We start from the raw sequence: 21,594 nt of genomic DNA, 5'->3' as shown, positions 1-21,594 counted from the left end.
GGTATTTCAAATATTTTCAAAAATATTCTTGAAGTAAAAAAAATAGTCTTAAAGTAATATCAGATTATTGATTCAATAGTATCAATAATATATAGTTCATATTCTGTTTTCCCTAACTGTCTCCAAAATTTCCCCTGTGGCTTCTTGACCTGGAATCCGATCATGGTTCCCACTAGGCCGTCAGCCCTCCTCTGTCCCTGGCTCCCGCTGCCCTTCTCTGTCTTCACGACTTTCGGAGGCGGCTGTGTCAGAACGGCCCACCCTTGGAATGTGTGTCTCCTCCTGGTGACAGGTGAGAGGACGTCCCTGTGCCTGCATCAGAGGGCGCACGGGAAGGGCTGTGAACCCACTGACTTGGGCAGAGGTGTTGGCCTGTGTGCAGGGAAGAAGCTGTCCTGGTGTCGGGGGCTGACCTTAGCGTCTGAAGCAGATGGGGGCACGGAATGTAGCCCCATGGTGAGGAGGTCCGCAGCCTGCCTGCACCTGTTCGCAGGGCCACATGCTGTCCCACTCGTCCAAGTGCTTTGGTAGCCCCAGCAGGCTGATGACCACTGGGGAAAGCAGCCATGGGGGACAGGTGTCCATGGGGGGCAGGTGTCCATTGAGGGGAAGACAGCTGTCCGTGGGGAGGACATGTGTCCACAGGGGAGGCAGGTGTCTACGGGGAGGACAGGTGTCCTCAGGGGGGCAGATGTCCACAGAAGGGGGCAGGTGTCCGCAGGGAGGACAGGTGTCCGTGGGAGGGCAGGTGTCCACAGGGGACAGATGTCCGTGATGAGGTCTAGGAGCAGGCCCCACTGGGGAGAATTTGGGGTGTATGTGGGAGTGGGACTCAGAGCAGGGACTGTGGCTGAAGCCTGCTGAGGAAGCCAGGGGACAAGATGGCCCTGGGTGGGAGCCACATGTCACTGAACAAAAACCCCACAAGCTCCAGGCTGTCACTTGGGAAAGAGCGGTGTCCTGCTGGGTCCGTGCTCTGGTCACACTGACCGCAGAGGCCACAGGATGGGGCTTGGAGCCATTCAGATCTTCCCACTTCCACGTCCCCAGCCCCAGGATCAGCTTGGGGTGCAGAGGGGTGTGGACTCAGCTGCGAGGAGCCGCGGAGGCTGGGAGGGAGGCCACCTTCACCTGAGAGTAGATGACCGAGGAGCCCTGGGGTCTGGAAGGCCGCTGGCTGGCGGCCGGGCTGTGGGAGGGCAGGTAGGTCCGGAGGAGCCTTAATGCGGAGTTTGAAGCCGCTGTAGGAAGAAGAGCGGCTCTCAGCTGGCAAAGATGGCCCAGCGCTCTCGCCCGGCCCCACGTCCCCACCAGCCCCGTCCCATCCCGGGTCCTCCCCGTGCCCAGGCAGCAGCCTCCCTGTACCGCCAGCACCCTGTCCTGAGACCTCGGCCTCGGGGGGCCCAGCCCCTCCTCAGCATCATTTCCAGCTCCCCAGGTGCCCGGCAGCAGGAATCCACCTCTTCTCCTGTTAGTGCTTTGAGCTCGGACTCCTTGCATGTACTGCGGAGAGCCCGGGCCGGTCACCTGTGCGGCCGCCGGCACGTACTGCCACTTCTCCTGTGCCTGTGACCTCGTCCCTACAGTGGGAGTCGTAACATTGTCCCCCTCTACTGTTACTGTAAACTGATAGGAGTTTGTGTGCATGCGTGTGTGTTTTCCAGCATCCGTCACGTGCACAAGACGCAGTCCTGACTGCTATGAATAAATACACAAGCACACGTAGCACACTTACTTACAGCACCTGGAACTGTACTGGGCACGTAGGATCTTAGCACATGCTGATGGGATGCTAGACGTGGTGATGACTTTTATATACTGTCCTAAATCTGGAACGGGATGTGGCATCCGGCACGCGGCTCTCTCCTCTTGGCTTGGAGGGACCATCTAGGCTTTGTGACTTCAGGCCGGTCACTTAAGGTCCTCGGCCTTAGTTCCCTCATTTATCAGATCGGGGTAATAACAACACTCACCTTGAAGTGGGTTGTGAGTGTGAGCAAGTTCAGGTGTATGACGGGTGAGCCATTGACTGAACCAAGCATGGGCACAAACACAGCTCGTTCGACTTTACACAAGAGGATCAGAAAACCAGAGAGGGAAGCAGAACGGCTAAAATCACACAGCACTCCTTACAGAGCACAGGTGGAAGGGAGTCTGCCCCAAAGGCAGGTCTCCCTTGTGCAGGCAGGAGCCAGGCTGGGGCCCTTCATGGCCGAGCACCCGCCGGGGAGGACGGGCACAGCCAGCCCACCAGCAGAGTCATCCTCAAAGCTGCTGGGACGGCATCCCCAGGTCTGCTTTCTCAACCCTGTGGGTTAGAGTGGGAGGCAGAGTCGTGCCCCTGAGACTCCCGTGTCCCAAGCCCTGAAGCCTGTGAGCGTGTGACCTCACAAGAAGGGACTTTGCGGATGTGATCAAGGTTAAGCACCTTGCAATGGGAGGTTATCCGGGGTTATCCAAGTGAGATTTTAGGGAGAACTTTAAATCAGAGAACTGTCCCAGCTGTGCTCAGAGGGAGACCTGGCTTTGGATGAATGGTCAGAGGGAGGCCACACACCACTGTCCACTCTGAAGACGGAGGAAGGGGCCGTGAGCCATGGGGAGGGGTGTCCTTGAGAAGCCGGAAAGGGCAAGGAAGTACTTTCTCCCTCGGAGCCTCCAGAAAGGAGCGCAGCCCAGGCAACAGCTCGACATGAGCCCGGGAGGCATGTGTCTGGCCTCTGACCTCCAGCACGGTAAGCTAATGCATCGGTGACCTGATGGAAGGAGGACGGGAATGCTGACCCCGTGTCCCATGACAACGGGGAAAGCCGAAGCCCTGACAGGGCACGTGCCCCTCAGGCTCTCCCGAGGCTGTCGGTGAGGGATGGAGAGCGAGGCCTGGACGGTGGGGTGAGGGACCCCAGCAGGGCAGGTGGGCACAAATGAAGAAAGCCAGTGACCCTCGCATGGGTGGCTCTGTGTCTGGTCTGCTCAGACCTGCAGAAGGGGTGGAGGCCGCCGGCACGTCCGAAATCAAGTCCACGGGTCTTACCTGCACGTCTGTTCCCCTGCTGAATCGTCCGAACTTCCGAGTACACCACGTCTCCTCCTTTAGGGTTGACTTGGAAAGAAGGTGCAGCTTAAGAGAACTATAAGGTCCTCGCCTCTCGTCCGAGCTATTTCCCCCTCCCCCAGCCGGACCTTGTTCTCTGCAGGGACAGGGGGCTTGGGGCCTCTGCACAGCCCTGTGGTCTCCTGCCCCACCCCTGCCCGGACCAACCCTGGGGTCCCTGGCCAAGTGTGGGGCCCTTGGTCCTCACCATTGCTGTATACTGGTTGGAGCTCCACCCAGCCTGGCACATTGTAGTAGGTGGGCTCTTGGGGGTCCGCGTCTGAAGGGCTCCTGTGAGACAGAGACAGCCATGTCTCCCAGCGAGCCTGCCGAAGCAGCTGCAATCATCACGCGCTGCCGGCAGGTCTAGCCCAGCGGGTGGCTGCCGAGCCTGGACGCGTAGATGAGCGCATACCCAAGGGTCTGCGGTTAGGAACTGTCACGTTACAGATGACAGTGTTTCCAGACTCATGGGCACCTGCTACATACCAGCACTGCGCTGGACAATACGAGGCTGAGTCTATCATCATCCCTCTTCTATAGATGGAGAAGGTGATGATTCCGAGAGGCAAAGTGACTTGCTCAAGACCACGTGACTACAAAGGGCCAGAGCCAGGATTCGAACTCGTCGAGAGATCAGGATCTCAGAGAAGCCAGTCATGATGAGGGCTCAGGGGAACTCTGCATGCTTTGGACGCTGCTGCCATGGGCTTGCCCAGAGATGGTTTGTGAGCCATGGTGGGGCTCCCAAGCTTAGCCTCTGGGATCCAAGATGGCAGCCCCTTCTTCACAGACACCACCTCCGGTTGGCAGAGTGATCTCTCTGGGCGGCCAGTCGTGTGACTCCATCTTTTTGGCTGTCCCCACAGCAGGTATGACGTTGGTCATGTCCAGAGCTTTGCAGGCTACCAAGTTGAGACTGGCTTAAGACATGGGTGGATTCAGTCTGATAGTGGTCAGTCAGACAACCAAGGCAACAGTGGTCGAGGTTGTAAGTTATGAACGAAGAAGCAGTGAACACCCGAGGCAAGAAGGCGTAGGCAGCTAGGATGGCGGTGAGAAGGTCCTGGCAATTGCCTTGACGTTTGCCAAGGCAAACAGCGACATGAAGATGGCACAACCTATCTGTTCCCAGCAGTGACCAGACCCTGTTCATTTTTATCCCCTGAGGGCATCCCGTTAACCACACGCAACACAGCCCAGGTCTTACCTAGAGGGGTCAGAGGTCATTCTTCCTCCTGCAAAGGAAAGCAGAGGGTCACTGGAGCCAGGAGAAGGAGGCCTTCACAAGGGGCACAGCTGCCAGGGGCTCAGGAGGACCTGCGGGGGGTCACCGGCACTACATGGATCCGACTCTGCGACGCCCAAGGGAGGTGGCCGATGGGGCAAAAACTGGTGACCCTGGCTTGCGGTGGGGCTTAGCGACACCACGAGAGAGCGTTTTGCCAGGCACAATCGTCTAGCTGCCGACGGGAAGCAGACCTGATCGGCTGTGGAAATACTGCACGTTAAACCACCAGTAAGTCATCAGATCCCCTTGGGTTTCTGTCCTCGCTCCCATTCCTTGGAGGCTTGTAAGGGTGGAGAGGGAGACACGCTGAGGTTTATGATGCTGGATAAACTCTGTCTCATCGAGGCATTTTCTGTGCATGAGGGCTGTTTCGGGAACCCTGTGTTTGCAAAGATGAATTCTGGGGGAGCAGACGGAGAAGGTGGGGACTGGGACTGGGCAGGGCGGAGCTGTTGAGAGCTTGGCGGTGCTTACAAAGGCAGCAGGAGCCTGGCGGGGGGCGGGGGGGACGGGGACGGCAGGGACTCAAGCGAAGGTTACCCACCTGCTCTCCTGAGGAGCCGGCAATACAACAGCAGTGCCACGACCACGAGGCCCACCACGCTGAGCAGACCCCCAGCCACGCCTGTGGCAATAGGGCCACTTTTGCTCCCCGTCAGCCCTGGAGGGGAGACCCTGCGCGTGAGCTGGAGGGAGAGGCTCGCGGTCTCGAACTGCTCTGACCCCTGCAGCTGATGCTTGGGGCTGGGAGGGAGGAAGGACCCGGGGCACCAGGACGGGGAGGCTAGGCAGCAGCCCAGGAAACGGCTCCACTCTCCAGGAGGAAGCTCACGCCTGCGGCCGAGGCCAGGCTGGAGGGTCAGGATGGACGGGGCCCACCAGGGAGCATCCAAATCAGTGATCGTCCTTGGTCCCCTGCTCCACTCAAGTACTGTCCCTTCAGAAACGCTTCAGAGGAGGACCATGTGCAGAACTCTCAGGTTTGTGTCCCTGTCCCTGAGAAGCAGGACTCTGGTCACACGGCATGAGGATTCTCAGAATATCCCTGGAGGAGATATTTGTCCACATCTGTGGCCTGGGCACCGGAAACTCACCTGAGACGGAAAGTGGCACCGCCTCGCTGCGCTGGGGCCCCAGGCCATTGTCGGCCTCACAGGAGTAGTTTCCAGAATGTTCTGCGGTCAGAGAGAGGTTGAAGGACGCTCCTCCTCCAGAGGGGGCCGAGCTGCTCCCCAGGGTGACATCCTCGTGATAAAACCAGTACAGGATCGGGGGAGAGCCGCTCTGGGCCTCACAGCGAAGCTCTACCGTGTCCCCAGGGAAGGCCTGGGCCCCAGGCGCTCTGAGGGTGAGGACGGGGCGGGACGCTGGGACTGAGGGAGACACAAAGTTAATACAAGTTTCTACTTCTACCATATTTGTAAACAAGCAGAAATTATAAACAAATGACAGAGGTCAGATCTCAACCTTGGAAACTAGATTGAAACTCACATGACGGACAAAGCTACTGACCTTAATCTGCAGAGGCACGAAAATACCCAACAGAAAAGTGTGCGAAGGGTATGAATTGCGAACAACTTTGAGTAGCCAATAAATAGATAAAGAGATCATTACTTCCATTACTAAGTAAATACATACAAAAAACCACCCATCAGAAGGGCAAAGCCTTGGATCTGTGGACACACAGGCACTTAACGGGTCTAGGTGGGATGGTGGATTTGAGACACTTCCTGGCATGGTAATACTTGCCAAATTGAAAATACACATCAAATTTGACCCCGCAAGTCTACCTCTCAGACTGCTTCCTTCCCAGATACAGAATGTCTCATGTCAGATACGGACATGAGATAGGCAAAAGCATTTGTGCAAGGATTTCTGTGGTAGAATTTTTACAATCGCAAAAAACCGGAGACAACCTAGTTGACCAATGAAATACAAAAGATGTCCAAGATGTATTTTTAAGTGAAAAAGCAAGTTGCATAATTATGTATAACCTGATTCTATTTCTGTGAAAAAAATTTTATACCTTTATGTTTATAATATATTTGAATATTTCTAGAAAAATATCCATGAGTTCTAGCAGTTTTGGGGTGAAGTCTTTTTGGGTTTTCTACGTAGACTATCATGTCTGCGAAGAGTGAAAGTTTGACCTCTTCTTCGCCGATCTGGATGCCTTTTATTTCTTTTAATTGTCTGATTGCTGAGGCCAGGGCTTCCAGAGGGTATTATGCTAAAAGAAATAAGTCAGTCAGAGAAAGACAGATACCATATGATCTCATTCATATGGAATTTAAGAAACAGAACAGATGAAGATAGGGGAAGGGAAGAAATAATTAAGATATAAACAGAGAGGGAGACACATGATAAGATATTCTTAACTCTAGGAAACTAACTGAGGGTTGTTGGAGGGGACGTGGGTGGGGGAAATGGGTAAGTGGGTGACGGGCATTAAGGAGGGCACGTGATGTAATGAGCACTGGGTGTTAAATGCAACTGATGAATTACTAAATTCTACCCCTGAAACTAATACTATATATGTTAACTAAATTAAATTTAAATTTAAAAATTTTAAAAAGAGAGAAAAATGCCCATGAAACCCTTTTCTTTTCTCTTTACTTTTCTTTTCTTTTCCTTTCATTTCTTTTTCCCATGAAACTATTAAGGGTGGTTATATCTTGGAAGTATGTGGACATAAAAGTGTGTGCCTGCCGGGAGAACGAGACCTTCACTTTTCATATTGTGTCTTTTGTACCATTCACGTTTCTTATCATGAAGATTTATGTATTCCTTCCGAATAATGAATTACTAAGAACTCAATAGTTGAATACCCACCATTTGCATCAACATGGATGGGGCTGGAGGGGATTATGCTAAGTGAAATAAGTCAAGCAGAGAAAGACAATTATCGTATGGTTTCACTCATATGTGGAACATAAGGAATAGCCCAGAGGGCCATAGGGGAAGGGAGGGAAAACTGAAAGGGGGGAGGGATCAGAGAGGGAAACAAACCATGAGAGACTATAGACTCCAGGAAACAAACTGAGGGTGTCAGGGGGAGGGGGTGGGGAGATGCGGCAGAAGGGTGATCGGTATTAAGGAGGCCATGTGTTGTGATGAGCACCGGGTGTTATACGCAACTAATGAATCGTTGAACACTACAACAAAAACTAATGATGTACTATATGGTGCCTAACTGAACATAATAAAAAAAAATAAAATAAAATAAAAACTCAAAAGTTGTGCTAAAACAGGTCACAGTGTAGACTTAGGTGAAGACCTGGGTAGGCCCATGCCTCCACCTGGCTTTCCCCTCACCAGCTGTGCGTAAACTAGCTACTTTTTACCTCTGAGCCTCACCTCCCTCCCCTGCAAATTGGGGATAAAGAGGTTTCACCAGTTTATCTTAAAGATGAAATGAGATATTATATGCTAAGTACTAAGCAAAGGGCCCAGCACATGCAAGGACTCAGTGACAATGATGGTAGTGGTGATGGTGGTGGTGATGGTGGTGATGGTGATGGTGATGATGTTGGTAGTGATGATTATGATGATGGTGATGGTAGTGGTGATGATGGTGGTGGAGATGATGGTGATGGTGGTGGTGGAGATGATGGTGATGGTGGTGGTGGAGATGATGGTGATGGTGGTGGTGGAGATGATGGTGATGATGGTGGTGGTGATGAACGTGGTGGAGATGATGGTGATGACAATGGTGATGGTGGTGATGATGATGGTGGAGATGATGGTGATGATGGTGGTGGTGGTGATGGTGATGGTGGTGGTGATGATGGTGATGATGATGATGGTGGTGGTGATGATGGTGGTAGTGATGATTATGATGGTGGTGGTGATGGTGGTTGTAATGATGGTGGTGGTGGTGCTGGTGGTGATGGTGATGACGTTGATGACCAGAACATTCATCTCAACTGCCCTTAGCATACTTTTGCTATACCCCAGTTCTCCCTAAACAGGAGTTTGGGGGTTTGGCCAGCCAGTATGGACCATCAGAACAGGTTCAGAGCTCACAGGAATCAGCTTTCCTTTGGATATAATACTTAATAGTGAGAGGTCAGAGGGCAGCATAGAGAATGGAGGAATTTGGTGGAGGGCTGGCTAATTCCATCCATGCCATCCTGCTTTCTCCTCTCTGTGCTGGTTTCCTGTGCTCCCATTGCTTTAAGAATCACTTTGTAAACAGGATTGGTTGTGTTTCCTGAAAGGCTACACACAGAGTTGATGTTAATATAGAGTTTTTAATATGGAAGTTTGAGGCATATTTATATTCCTGGTAATAAAGGAAGCACAAGAGTAGAGGCTTGCGGGGGTCAAAGAGAGAGAAACCCAGACCAGGAATGGCCAAATCTTTTTTGGAGCAGAGAGACACGTACTCAAAATTTCTTAATTTCCCTTTCAGTAATCGTAATTACAGATCAATATATAGTCTATGGTCTAAAAAGCCTTTGCATTTTTAGTGAAGAGTTTTGGTCCCATATGGGAAGAGGGACTTGGACATGCAGATGGGCTTTCTGCCGGCAGGAATTCCCCGGGGCTGGGCTGTCACACCAGCAGTGGGGGTGCCGGAGCTCCACTCTGGCTGCTGGGGAGAGAAGGCAGGCTTGCCATGCTTGGTTGTGCTGCTTGTGGGCAGGACCAACCCACCTGTGATGCTGAGTGGCACCGCCTTGCTGCGCTGGGGCCCCAGGCCATTGTCAGCCTCACAGGAGTAGTTTCCAGAATGTTCTGCGGTCAGAGAGAGGTTGAAGGACGCTCCTCCTCCAGAGGGGTCTGAGGTGCTCCCCAGGATGACATTCTTGTGATAAAACTGGTACAGGATCGGGGGAGAGCCCCTTTGGACCTCACAGCGAAGTTCCATCATGTCCCCCACCGCGGCCCGGGTCCTGGATGCCTTGAGGGTGAGGACAGGGCGTGACGCTGGGACTGAGGGAGGAAAAATAGTTAACCATCAGTTTCTACTGTTTAAATATGTTCTTCCAAAGGAGAGACCTTTCAAACTGGAAACTGTTTTCCTCAGTTTTTAGTGACCTTGTGACATTACTCAGAACCCAGCTGTAATTTGTTCTGATCTGAAGAAACAGTGACATTGGGGTGGTGCTCTGTGTGGCTCCCAGGCCTTGGGTGTGCAGTGACACGTGTGTTTGGGGAGTCTGAAAACAAACATTAAATTGACTTCTGAGAATTCAAAAGACAATTGGGGGAAAGGAGAAATCGGTGTAATCAAAACTAGGAACAGGAGAGATCCACTATTCATGCAGCCGGGGATGCCACCCAGTGTCTGGGAGGGAGTAAGGTGTTGGTGAGCTGGGGCTCTGCTGGGGTCTGAGAGCAGGGGGGATTGGAACGGCTGAAGGAGCAAGTAGGACAGGAGGCTGTGGTTAGGCTATTGGAGCCACGCATGGACGTGGCAGCGCTGGCTTATGTGGAAGAGACGACAAGCCACGGTGTTGAGTGGCTCAGCCACGTGGACGGTAGAGTCCTGGAACGACGGCAGAACGCAGGGTAGGGAGGAAGGCCATGGGTGAGGTGCCAAGCCTGCACTGAAAGGGGCATGGTGGGGAGGTCAGCCCATCACAGGGGCTGTAGCTGAACGCAACAGGGACATGCCTTTACAATCTCCTTTCTTGCTGATAATTGTTGACAAGGAAGTAGTTTGCGTACTGAAAGCCTGTGCTTCTATGTTAGGGAAATTTGGGGAAATTTTGGTCACAAAATTTGCTTCCAGGAAGTGCATAGCAAGCAAAGGGAAGGTGCAAGTTCCCGAAAATGCAGACTCCAGAGCTCCCGGATGGAGGCTGTGTCTGCAGCAGGCCTGCTGCGATGTCACAGTGCAAAGGGCCCTGTGGGACCACCAATCTCGGCTACTGGGGAAGGTGGGGGCATGGCGGGTCCCCGGTTGTGCTGCAGTCGGAACCATCAACTCACCTGTGACACTGAGTGAGGCCGCCTCACTGCGCTGGGCCCCCAGGCGATTGTCGGCCTCACAGGCATAGTTTCCAGAATGTTCTGCGGTCAGAGAGAGGCTGAAGGACACTCCTCCTCCAGAGGGGGCCGAGCTGCTCCCCAGGATGACATTCTCATGATAAAACCGGTACAGGATCGGGGGAGAGCCCCTCTGGGCCTCACAGTGAAGCTCCATCATGTCCCCCACCATGGCCCGGGTCCTGGGTGTCCTGAGGGTGAGGACAGGGCGCGATGCTGGGACTGAGGGCAAAAATAAATTAGTTGACATCAGTATCTTTTCATAGTTCCTTTATTTTCATTTTTCAGAGATTACCTCTGTAGATTATTTGTGACAGTTTCTAGATCTTTTCTATGTATAAGAACACCCTTTGACACCAACACATAAATAAACATGTAAAAACATACGTGCACACACAGGCATGGGGTCACCATACACGTCCTGGTCTGCAGCCTGGTTTTCCCTTCAGCAACACATCACGAGCCTCTTTCCACGTCATTCTAGAATGTCTATCCCATCCACCTTTAGAGACCAACTTATACTGAACTATAATTTATACACAGCAAATGCAACTCTTTCAAATTTACAGTTCAATAATTTGGGGTGAATACTGCTCGATTATTTTAACAAGTGCAAAGCCTCCCAGTGTATGGGTTCACCATAGGTCACCGAAGGAACCCCATGGCTGGGAACGTCCTGTGCTCCTCCGGCAGATAGCGCCACGGCCAGCAGTCCTGGGTATCCGTCCTGGCCCATCTGTGTGCGCACTACTTAGGATAAATTCTTAGAAGTGGAATTTCTGGGACGAGGAACATGAACATTTAAATACACATATATTCTGCTAGATTGCTCCTCAAACACTTTGGGCCCTTTTGCACTTGCACTAAGGGAATAGAAGAGCCCCTGCTCCCACACTCTCATCAGTGAGAGTCACGGAGGGGGCAGAGGCTTATTTATTATTTCTTCTCTGTCCCCAATCCTACATTCTACAGTTACTCCATCTGAACAAACCACCCGTTGCAGCCTCCGCGACCCTGTGGGCTCTAGTGGGTGTTTCAGGGGCTGCTGGTGAGCTACAATCCGTTAACGAGAAGGTCCTGCCTGTGGACGATTCAGACATTGTTGACAAAACGGAAGATTTGGAAACTGCCGTTCATTTTCAAAATGTATCCAGTCAACTCTTTTTTGTCCTCCACTGCGAAATAAGAATCACGACCACGAGAGAATTGTGGTTTTTTATTTCTTCTCCTCCCTTAGACCAGCCGACTTTCCTTTGTTACATATATATATATTTTTACATTTTTGGCACTTTCTGTAACCATAATTCTCACAGTTGATTAGCCTTTGTTTTCATTTCTGAATCAGTGGTTTTCAGCCCTATCTGTACAATATTCTCACCTAAGGATGTGTTAAAAGATAACGATTGTGGGCCACATCTGAGAGAGTCTAAGTTTAACTGGTCCAGAGAGAGGCATCGTAATGAGCCTGTTTCCGAGCCCCTAAGCGGCTCTCACAGAGATTCAGTGCGTACGCTTTATATTCCAGTGAAGCCATTTTGAGTCCTTTGTATCGATTCCTATTTTGGTTGGCTGGATTTTGTCATCAAGTAATATTTCAAGAACGCTTAACGGATACTAAGTTGCCTGAGTCCCTGCATGTCTGAGCACGGGATTTGGTATAAAATTCTCGGTTCTCTTTCCTCCCTCGAAAGTACACGTCTGGACGTGACTCCTCTCTCTTATCAATGATTTCTGTGGAAAGCCTAAGACCGGTCTAACATTCTTTTTTCTTTCTGAGATGCCTGCACTTATGTACGTACTGCTGTGATCACACTTGCACGCGCACACGCACACGCACACAGATATTTAACCTCGACATCAGTAACCTCCTGAGGCTAAGTCTTTCCATCTATGTATTCAAGTTTTCTTCACTTCAGGAACATTTTTTATTCCATCGTTGAGTTTCATTTCTCTCCTCGGTTTGATTTCCTGACTTAGAGACAGTCCACTGGGCGGTCTTCACTGTCTGACCTCCGTAATTTACATTTTCGTCTTGTTGCCTTTATTTCTACGTTTCTATTTCTACTTTGCATTCTGTATTATTTTCTCAAACCAGTTCTTCATTTGATTAATGGTTTCCAGAAGTATACATTCTAATCTTACTGCTTCAAGTTTGGATTTCATTCTCAAAATAGCTTTGTGGGTTTTTTTTTTTTTTTTTTTTGGTGTTTTTCTGAGCTCTGCTAGGCAACTTTTAAAATCTCTTGTGTTGTCTTATTGTCTCTTCTTTAACCTGTTTATTCCTTTTTGTAGTTTTTTTTTTCCTGGAGCCCATATTTTCTTTAATTGTCTGCACAGTATTCAGAAGCATTTGTAGGGTTTATTTTTGTTTCTATACTAATTCTTCTTTTTAACAATTTTATGTATTATGTGTCCTTTCTTTCGCTTGTATAAGTTGAAACGCATCGATGCAAAGACTCCCATGTTGTGCTTCGTTTTGCTTATAACTTATCCTTTAATGAATAAAGTTATATTCAGAGTCTTGTATTTGCTTGAGAATACTGTGTGTGTGTGTGTGTGTGTGTGTGTGTGTGTGTGTGTGTGTGCGTGCGTGTGTTTTGGTCGCTCAGGGCTGGTGATAGATCAGAGCACATTCCCATGAAATCTCTTTGCCTTTTCTTTGGGGTACATTCCCTCAAGAAAGTAGACTGCTTTCCGAATATCTGCCTGCCTCCCCATGGAGCTTCCCACTCGGCTCACAGACAACTTGCTTGCTAATCTAGGGCTTCTTAACTTCCGCTGACTTGTATGAGCAGATGCAAAGATCGGTGTTCTCTTCCTGCTCTTCTCTTCCTCATCTTACCTCAAAGACTTCTTGTGCATTGAATTGTAAATGCTGACTGAGGGCCTGTCCGGTGCCAGACTCCAACGAGGCACAGGGGTGTCGTGGAAACCCCAGGGGATCTGGCTCCCCTCTCAGGAAGCTTATATCGTGTTTGGAGGGAGGCAGACAAGAAACGGGAAATAAAGAGGTTTTGGGTATAGCCAAATTTGAGAAGAAAATAAAACTTGATAATGGGATGGAGGATGCCTTAGGACCGGGGGCATTCCCAGATAGATTAGGTTCTGGCTTTGGAATCCGGATCTCAGAACACTTAAATTTCTTAAATCGTCTCTTTATATTGGGGAAATGTCTTCTTTCGGTCATTCTTGATTTCCATGATCTAAAACAGGGGTTATCAAGGAACCAGAGATCCTTCAGGTCCTTACGCTCAAAGACCGTCTGTACCCAGACTCACGTGTTCCTAAGACCAGCACATCGCCGGTTTGCACACTCAGCAGCCGCACTCCCACTCTGACTACCCCCCGCTCCCACAGCCCCCAGGGTCCCCACCCAGCTCCCGCGTGAGCACTGCCGAGGCTTCAGCTGGTGGTGCTCTCCCTTGCTGGGGCAGGTAGACAAGCCCGGTGTGACAGCACGCACGCGTTCCCTGGCTGCCTTCTCCGGGGCTTTGGTGCCTCTCACACTCCCCCTCACTTCATTTCTTTCAGAGCTTCATGAATTCCTGGCCTTTGGGTTCCTGTTCCAACTCAAATCACAGAGCTCTGGGGCTGCGAGGGACACTAATTATTCTGTTCTCTAACTCGCAATATAAGGTGAAAGCAGTGAGACAAAGAAAGTTAAAATGTTTTGCCCAAATTACGAACCAGTTATGTTCATAGCCAGAGCTAGAATTCAGGTTTTCTGACTCATAGTCAGATCCGATGACCCAAGCGTTTTTCACGTACACTGGCTCTGTCTAGGAAACCCCAGAGTCTGTGCTGTGCATACAGTTCCCTAAAACAAGCGTTTTCTGAAACAGACTTCGTTATGTGTCATGTTGTCTCCGTACTTTGTTGGGCTAAGGGTGGGCAGTGCGCCACCGTGGCCTGGGGGGTGGCTTGGAGGCGAAGCCGCCTGCCCTGTTAGACCAGCGAGAGCCCCCAGCATTGGCAGACGGGGCAGAGGATAGAACACGGAGCAAGGGGTTACCCCCGGAAGCTGACCAGTCAATGCTGGCTGTTGCAGAAGCTGTGAGTCAAGAGAAGTCATGAGAGAGAGGGAATGGGGTGCAGCGTGGTCAGGAGCAGCAGGGACAGCGTGTGGGGACACGAGAAAACTAGCTGGTGGCCTGTGAATCGAGTGACGGACGCTTCTAGCTCGTCGCGTATCGACATAACTTGCTTTTGAGAAATAAGTTCCATTCTGAGACATCTCTCAGCTCTTCCCAGGGCCTGCAAGTGTTGTCTCTCTTGTTCTTCTCATACCCTAGATGTCCGTGCCCTCCCCCTCTGGGGACACCCCGGGGCTCTGTTTCCTTGTGATGTGGACTGGATCGGTCAAGATCTTTCGCTCATACTTCTGCTTCTCGTGAAGCAGACAAACTGACGAACGACCGGACTTTCACTCTCTAATAAGCGAAGATCCCAGTGTAAACAGAGGCAGCTTCCCTCCAAACACTACACCGTTTTGGTGGTTACATGAGTCACCATGAGCTGTACACCCTGCTTTGTATACTTTTCTGGATGTGTGTCATACTCTCAGACTCCAACACTTAAAAACTGTAAAATAGTAAAATGAAACTTATTTTAATGGATTAGGACAAAGCATCACAGAAAACTCCAGAAAGCCACTCCTCCTCCCCTCATCAATCCTACTGCGAGCTCTTGAACCACTTAGGATGTCCAGAGAAACTGAGGGCTCGCCTGCGACTTGTCCATGTGACTGTGCTTGCGGCGACGTGAGCACACGTGTCAGTGGGGAAAGCAGGAGATGCTTCTGTGCATTGGGTTAAGAAAAACTGTGTTGGGGCCTGAACCTACAGGGCATGAGAAAATATTCTGAGGGAACGCCTTCGTCTGGCAAAAGCTGGGGTGTACGCTGAGCATCTAGGGGTCTGGCTGAGCCAGGGCTGGGTGAGGGCTGAGGTCTGCAGGCCTCTGGTTCTATTGGGACAGGAGCCCCTAGGGACACCAGGTTGGGGGGGCAGGGCCTGGAGGGTACATGCAGACTTCTGAAGGGCTCAGTGTGAGAGGCGAGAACTGAGTCACCTCCCCGAGTTCAGCCACAAAGCGCCGAAAGCAGAAGCAGAAGGATGCGAACAGAAACAGAGTCCCTGGGTGTCCCTGCTGCCTCGCCACTTACCGCGTGGGGCCTCAGTTTCCTCTTCTGTAAAACAGGGACAAAAGAGTCGGAGATGAGTGACCGGCAGGAATCCAGGGCTTACCTGTGACAGACAAGCTCTTGGCATCGCTGCGCTGGGGGCCGAAGCCATTGTCCGCGGTGCAGGAGTAGGTCCCAGAGTGCTCTGCAGTCAGAGTGAGGCTGAAGGACGCCCCTCCCGCAGAGGGGGCCGAGCTGCTCCCCAGGGGGACATCTCCGCGATAAAACTGGTACCGGATGCGGGGCGAACCTCTCTGGGCTTGACAGTGAAAGGTCACCATGTGTCCCTCAACCGCTCGGGCCCCAGGAGGGCTGATGGTGAGGACAGGACGAGACACGGGGACTGAGGGAGAGAAACATCAGTCAGCAGGTGCTCCTGCCCGTTCCCATCACTGGCCGGTCCCACCCAGCCCTTGCCCTCCACGCTGGCCTTTCCCTTCCCCGTCACCCGCTGTCCTTGTTAGGAGACCTTAGTCCTGTGTCCCCGTGTAAGTGACGCTCTTGGGGAAGAAGTTCCTTATTTTGCTGCCTTACCTGTTCCTTCCTCCTGCCTGTGACCCTGGGAGACCTGCCCCTCCGCTGTCCAGGGGGGGTCCTCCTCCTTCCCCCGGGAGCCCAGCTGCCTCTGTCCCAGATGCAGATGCTTGGGCTCCACCGGCCTCTTCCAACTTCCATTTAGATGTGCCTCATCCTCTCCACACGAGCAAATCCACAAAACAAACCCAGCAGATCTGCGTTTACCTTTCCCCATTGTGCCTTCCTCCCTGGTTCTGAGGACGGGTCTGAATGAAGGGGTTACATTTACTGTCTCTGCTTCTTTGCCTCTCGCTTATTTATTTATTTATTTTGTGCGTCGAGACCTGCTTTTTATCCCCATGCAATAAAGTTGATTTTCCACGTTTGTGAGTATAATGATGACACAGCGTTCCTGTGCGTGGGCCTGGTGTGTGTGTGTGTCATATATAATTGTAAGCTCAGGCACGCAGACACTTACTGAATTATCCGTCCTCTGGGGCAGGTGCTATTATCGCCCCCCTTCTACAGAAGCGGAAGCTGAGGCCCCACGCGGTAAGTGGCGACGCAGCAGGCACACCCAGGGACTCTGTTCCCGTTCGCATCCTTCTGCTTCTGCATTCAGTGCTTTGTGGCTGAACTCAGGGGAGGTGACTCAGTTCTCGCCTCTCACCAGCGCTCGGCTCTGCTTTGTCTGAACTGGCCCCTGTCTTCTGCTCAAAGGGGCTCTTCCCTTGGTTTCTGTGGGACACATGGACACGGCGCCTCTCCTGCCAGCCACAGTCCTGGGGGGCCTTCCTCCTCCGCGGGGCTGGCCTGGGGTCCTGACTGGCCTCTCTTCTGGGGCCTCTGCTCTGCTCCTGGCTGCTCTCCAGATGGTCTTTTCTGCCATTCATTCTCACCCACAGCCGGAGTGTGAAACGGTTTGCAGACCCCAGAGCTCCCTTTAGGATGAGGCCCAAGCCCTAGGCGTGGGTCTGAGGCATCCCCAGGTCCTGGTCCTGGACTTTCCCCTCCTTCCCGCGGGCCTTCAGCGTCTGCCTCTGCCTGGACCACAGCCTCTCCCTTGCCTTCCCTGCTTCCCCTGACACGCTGTCCAGCCATCAGCTTGCGTGCAGACTCCCCTAGAATCCTCTCAGGGAACAGCAGAGATCGGGGTGCCCCTTCTGCACCTACATCCTCCAGGAACTCATAGCCCTTGGACTGGTACTTGCGCCATTGCTGGGCCACACCTGCTGCTCGACCCCAGAACTGTGTGCACAGGCCATGCAGGCTAGTCCGAGGCCTCTGTGGACGGAGTGCAGTCGGCACACAGGTCACGCATGCCCTTTATCCTCAGGTGCACAGGGGCACCGTCACACAGAGCCTTACGCAGTGGAGGGCACTCATGGCGATGCCAGTGCCCCATGACTTCGGTCCTCTGGATGTCAGAGCCACAGTGTCTCTGTGTCTTTCATCTGACGCGTCCCACAGGACTCCCGGGTCCATTTCCTTATAACCCTTTGTGCATCAGCTGTGGGAAGGGCTGGATTCTGACTTGTCTCCAGCCTGGTTGTGTTTTTCCTACAGATGAGGAAACTGAGTCTGCTCCAGTCCTGAGCCAGGACTGGACTCCGCAGCAGTATGGGGCCACACCCTGCAGTCTCCCCACCCCCAAACTGTGCCTGAAATCTGTTCTCCGTAGACAGCACAGCACTGAGACTCAAGACTCAACAGCAACAACTTCCACTTCGTAACTTGGACACCCGCCTCGGGGCCTGAAGCCCGTGGGCAGGCAGAGCCATCTCTGCTCCCCAGCCCCCTGCCCTGCCTGCACCCCTGCCCCCCGGGGCCCCGCTGGCCCCACAGCCTGTCAGACCAGACGTGCCTGAGCAGGAGGGGCGTCTGGCGAGGACTTCGCGTCCTGCCTCTGGCTGTGTGTCTTTCGTGGCTCTGGACCGCGTTGATCAACACGTGGTGTTGAAGGGATAAGAAACACCTGTGGGCCCCTGGGGACTGTTCTGTCATTTCTGAGAACACTGGGCATCTGGGGATTCACAGGACAAGTGGTGAGAAGGGGGAAAACATCTGGCTCCTCAGGGGTCAGGGGCCGGGCGGGAGGCCGCTACGCAGACAGCTGTGATGGCACCTGCCCTGCGCCAGTGGCGAGGCCCAGAGAGGTGGACAGCCGTCCCGTGAGCCAGGAGGCTCCAAGGGCATCGGGTCGGCCAAGGAGGAGACAGAGGCCCTGGAAGGTGGGGACACGCTTCCAGATGGCTTGTGGGGAGCGAGTCCAGGGACGGGGGACTGACCGCCGGGGCTCACCGGTGACAGACAGGACCACCGGCTGGCTGCGCTGGACACCCAGGCCGTTGTCCGCGGTGCAGGAGTAGGTCCCAGAGTGCTCTGCAGTCAGAGTGAGGCTGAAGGAAGCCCCTCCCGCAGAGGGGGCCGAGCTGCTCCCCAGGGGGACATCTCCGCGATAAAACTGGTACTGGATGCGGGGTGAACCTCTCTGGGCTTGACAGTGAAAGGTCACCATGTGTCCCTCAACCGCTTGGGCCCCAGGAAGGCTGATGGTGAGGATAGGACGAGACACGGGGACTGAGGGAGAGAAACATCAGTCAGCAGGTCCTCCTGCCCATTCCCATCACTGGCCGGTCCCAGCCCTTGCCCTCCACGCTGGCCTTTCCCTTCCCCGTCACCTGCTGTCCTTGTTAGAAGACCTCAGTCCCGTGTCCCAGTATAAGTGACGCTCTTGGGGAAGAAGTTCCTTATTTTGCTGCCTTACCTGTTCCTTCCTCCTGCCTGTGACCCTGGTCAAGGTGTCTTTCCCTCTGTGCCTGTTTTCTGCTTCTGCACTCACTGGGGCTGGACTCAGGGATCTGCCCTAAACGCTTCTTCCTTCCAGATTCGTACACTCTTCTAGGACCTGACCCCCTCTGTTTCCAGATGAGAGAACGGAGTCAGGAAGAAGCTCAGAGGCCAGTGGGCAGCCACTCAGCAGGCTGTTTCCAGAGCCAGCCAGGACCTCCGCCTGCCTCCTGAGCCCTGATCCCAGGGCTGAATCCCATGTCTTCTTGGGAATGGGCTGGAGTTGGCCCTGAGTACGGGGACGCCTCTGTAGAAGCTGTGACCTCTCACGACCTTGAGCACACTGGTGAAGGAGAGACGGGGTCTGCAGTTCTCTGCACCCCGGCCATATCTTTGGAGTAACCATGATGCTACTACCCATCTCTGTATCCCATCAGGGGGTGTCTATAGGTTATTGTCAACAATTAACTGATAATTGCGAAAGAGACACCTCCCATATCCCTGGGGGAGATAGAGGGAGACAGACAGGAAGGGAGGGAAAGAGAGAGAAAAGGAGAACGAGGGAGGGAGAGAGAGAGGGAGAGGGAAGAAGGGCTGGAGGGAGAGAGAGGGAGAGGAAAAAGGAGGGAGAGGGAGGGAGATATGCTGTAGACACACTGAGGGGTGTGATGGTCCCAGGCTGGGCAAACCATGAGGTCTGCAAAAGACAGACACGTGTTCAAAGATCTGGGAGCCAGTGGAGACATCAGGATGTGTTATCAGCTGAACTCTGTTCCCTGGAAATGCATATGTTGAAGCCGTAACCCCCAGTGTGGGTTATGTGGAGATGGGGTCTTTGAGGGGATCAGTAAGGCTAAAGGAGCCTATAGGGTGGGACCCTAATCTCAATGACTGGAATCCTCGGAGAGGAGGAGGAGCCAGAGGAAGGAGGCTGGGTAAGGACACAGCGGGAAGGTGGCCGCCTGCAGGACAGATGAGCTCTCTTCAGACGCCTCGATCTTGGACCCGTCGCCCCCAGAACTCTGAGAGAATACAGCTCTGTTTTGTAAGCCATGCAGTCTGTGGCGTTTAGGTAAGGCAGCCGAGCGGAGGCGCGCAGGCCACTGGGGGAAGCAGCAGGAAGCAGGGAAAGGGAGAGCTGGGCTGGGTAGCAGGAAGAGGACTGGAGCCAGCGGTGGCGGGGCTTTTATTGATGGACGGGACAATCGAGGGCTGATGGACGGCTCTGCCGGGCTCTTCCCTGCAAATCTCAGCGCCTGCCCGCACTTACTCTGCAAGGATATCTGGAATTTCTGGCTCTCTTTGTGGACACTGGGGGTCACCGTCCATGCCTCGCACCAGTAATACGGTGGGTCTTTGCTCCCCGTAATGGAAGGGATTGAGATTTTCAGCAAGTTCTCCGAGCCTGACACCAAGCACTGGCCATCTCTGAAGAAGCCGAACTGCAGCTGGACGTCTGACTTCTGAGGAGGGAGCTGGGTCTCACAGGTCAGGCTCACTGGGTACCCCGGGGTGGCCGGGGAGGGGTGAGCCTGCAGCACGGGACGTGGAAACAGCTCTAGAGAGAAGAATCACAACAGGCCCCAGAGCTTGAGGCCGAGCTGCTCTGGGGAGAAACACAGCTCTTCTGCCACAGCTGTGAGCAGAGCAGGCAATGGGGGTGACACGACCCCAAGACTCTTCAGCTCAAAGCACTCTTGCACGTTCTCTGATTCTGGCAGGAATGAGCCCTGAGGTTCAGTGATAGCCCAGCCCACCCCTCTCACCCTCGACCACCTCAGGGACCTTCCTTCCCATGAACCCTTCTCACTGCTGATGAAGGCTTTACCTTGGACTTGGATTCTGATTGTGTTTGAAGAAACAGAGCAACAAGTGGCCTCAAATCCAGTACAGCGATATTCTCCATTATCCTTCAGACTTGCATGTTTAATGTGGAAGCTGAAGTTTTTATCAAGGCCCATCAGTGCCTTATTATTCTTGTACAGGGTCCTGGTCAGTGTTATGTTTCTCTTTGTTCGGCACATCAGAGTCACGGAGTCACCTTCAAACACGGAAGGGGGAGCCTGCAGGATCAGTTTAGCTGCAAGAAATGCAAGGCCGGTCATTTGGTCCCCTCCACGGATTCTCCCTTCTTCTCATTAGTATTTCAAACAGATTTTATAGGTTTGGGGGTGGGGGAAAAAAGAATGCATAAAATAATTACAATTCCTTTTTTCCTGATTTCAAAATGAACACATATGCCCTGAGAAAACTTGGAAAGTAGAAAGGTAAGTAAAAAATCTCTTCTCGGGCGTGTACTTTTCTGGTGCTCTTTTCCGTGTGCAAGTTCGTGAGAATGCATGTGTACTGTGTTCTCTTTATGAAATTGGAACAGTATTTATATATTTGATAATTTGCTCTTTCAGTTACTGTGCTATCAACACTTTTCTTTGCCATCAATATAATTATCGAACCTGACTTCTAATGGCCTCCAAGTTTTCCTTCAATGTGACATGATGTAATTTACTTAGTGAGTTTCCTTTCCTTGATCATTCGAGTTCCTTCAGTTTGGGGGTGCATATCTATGATTTCAGTAGATAAATTCTTAGGAAGAGAATTGCCAGTTCAAAGAGGATAAGCATCTTATTTGCTCCTTGTTACAACACTGCTTCCTTGTTCGTGAAAGCAAACAGCATTATAATTGCTTCAAATTCAAAACAGGTGGCTTTTGGGCACAGAAAAAAA

General features: G+C 52.4%; 1 protein-coding gene across 1 annotated transcript in view; it reads right to left on the bottom strand.

Annotated features, from left to right (window-relative positions):
• FCRL5 (Fc receptor like 5) overlaps positions 1-21,594 on the bottom strand; it is a 55,920-nt gene that overhangs the window by 23,224 nt on the left and 11,102 nt on the right. Inside the window, exons 3-14 of the mRNA XM_057315104.1 lie at positions 20,699-20,950; positions 20,141-20,428; positions 18,382-18,660; positions 15,629-15,907; positions 10,326-10,604; positions 9,045-9,323; positions 5,480-5,758; positions 4,930-5,046; positions 4,305-4,332; positions 3,303-3,385; positions 3,035-3,103; positions 1,132-1,241 (exon numbers count right to left, since the gene is read on the bottom strand). Of these exons, the coding sequence (XP_057171087.1) occupies positions 1,132-1,241; positions 3,035-3,103; positions 3,303-3,385; positions 4,305-4,332; positions 4,930-5,046; positions 5,480-5,758; positions 9,045-9,323; positions 10,326-10,604; positions 15,629-15,907; positions 18,382-18,660; positions 20,141-20,428; positions 20,699-20,950 (2,342 nt within the window). The remainder of the gene's footprint in view (positions 1-1,131; positions 1,242-3,034; positions 3,104-3,302; positions 3,386-4,304; positions 4,333-4,929; positions 5,047-5,479; positions 5,759-9,044; positions 9,324-10,325; positions 10,605-15,628; positions 15,908-18,381; positions 18,661-20,140; positions 20,429-20,698; positions 20,951-21,594) is intronic.

The sequence above is a fragment of the Ursus arctos genome, unplaced genomic scaffold (genome assembly GCF_023065955.2).
Source record: "Ursus arctos isolate Adak ecotype North America unplaced genomic scaffold, UrsArc2.0 scaffold_2, whole genome shotgun sequence".
In the NCBI taxonomy this organism is placed as follows: Eukaryota; Metazoa; Chordata; class Mammalia; order Carnivora; family Ursidae; genus Ursus; species Ursus arctos.
The sequence above is the reverse complement of the archived record's forward strand: the minus strand, read 5'-3'. Positions and strand labels throughout refer to the sequence as shown.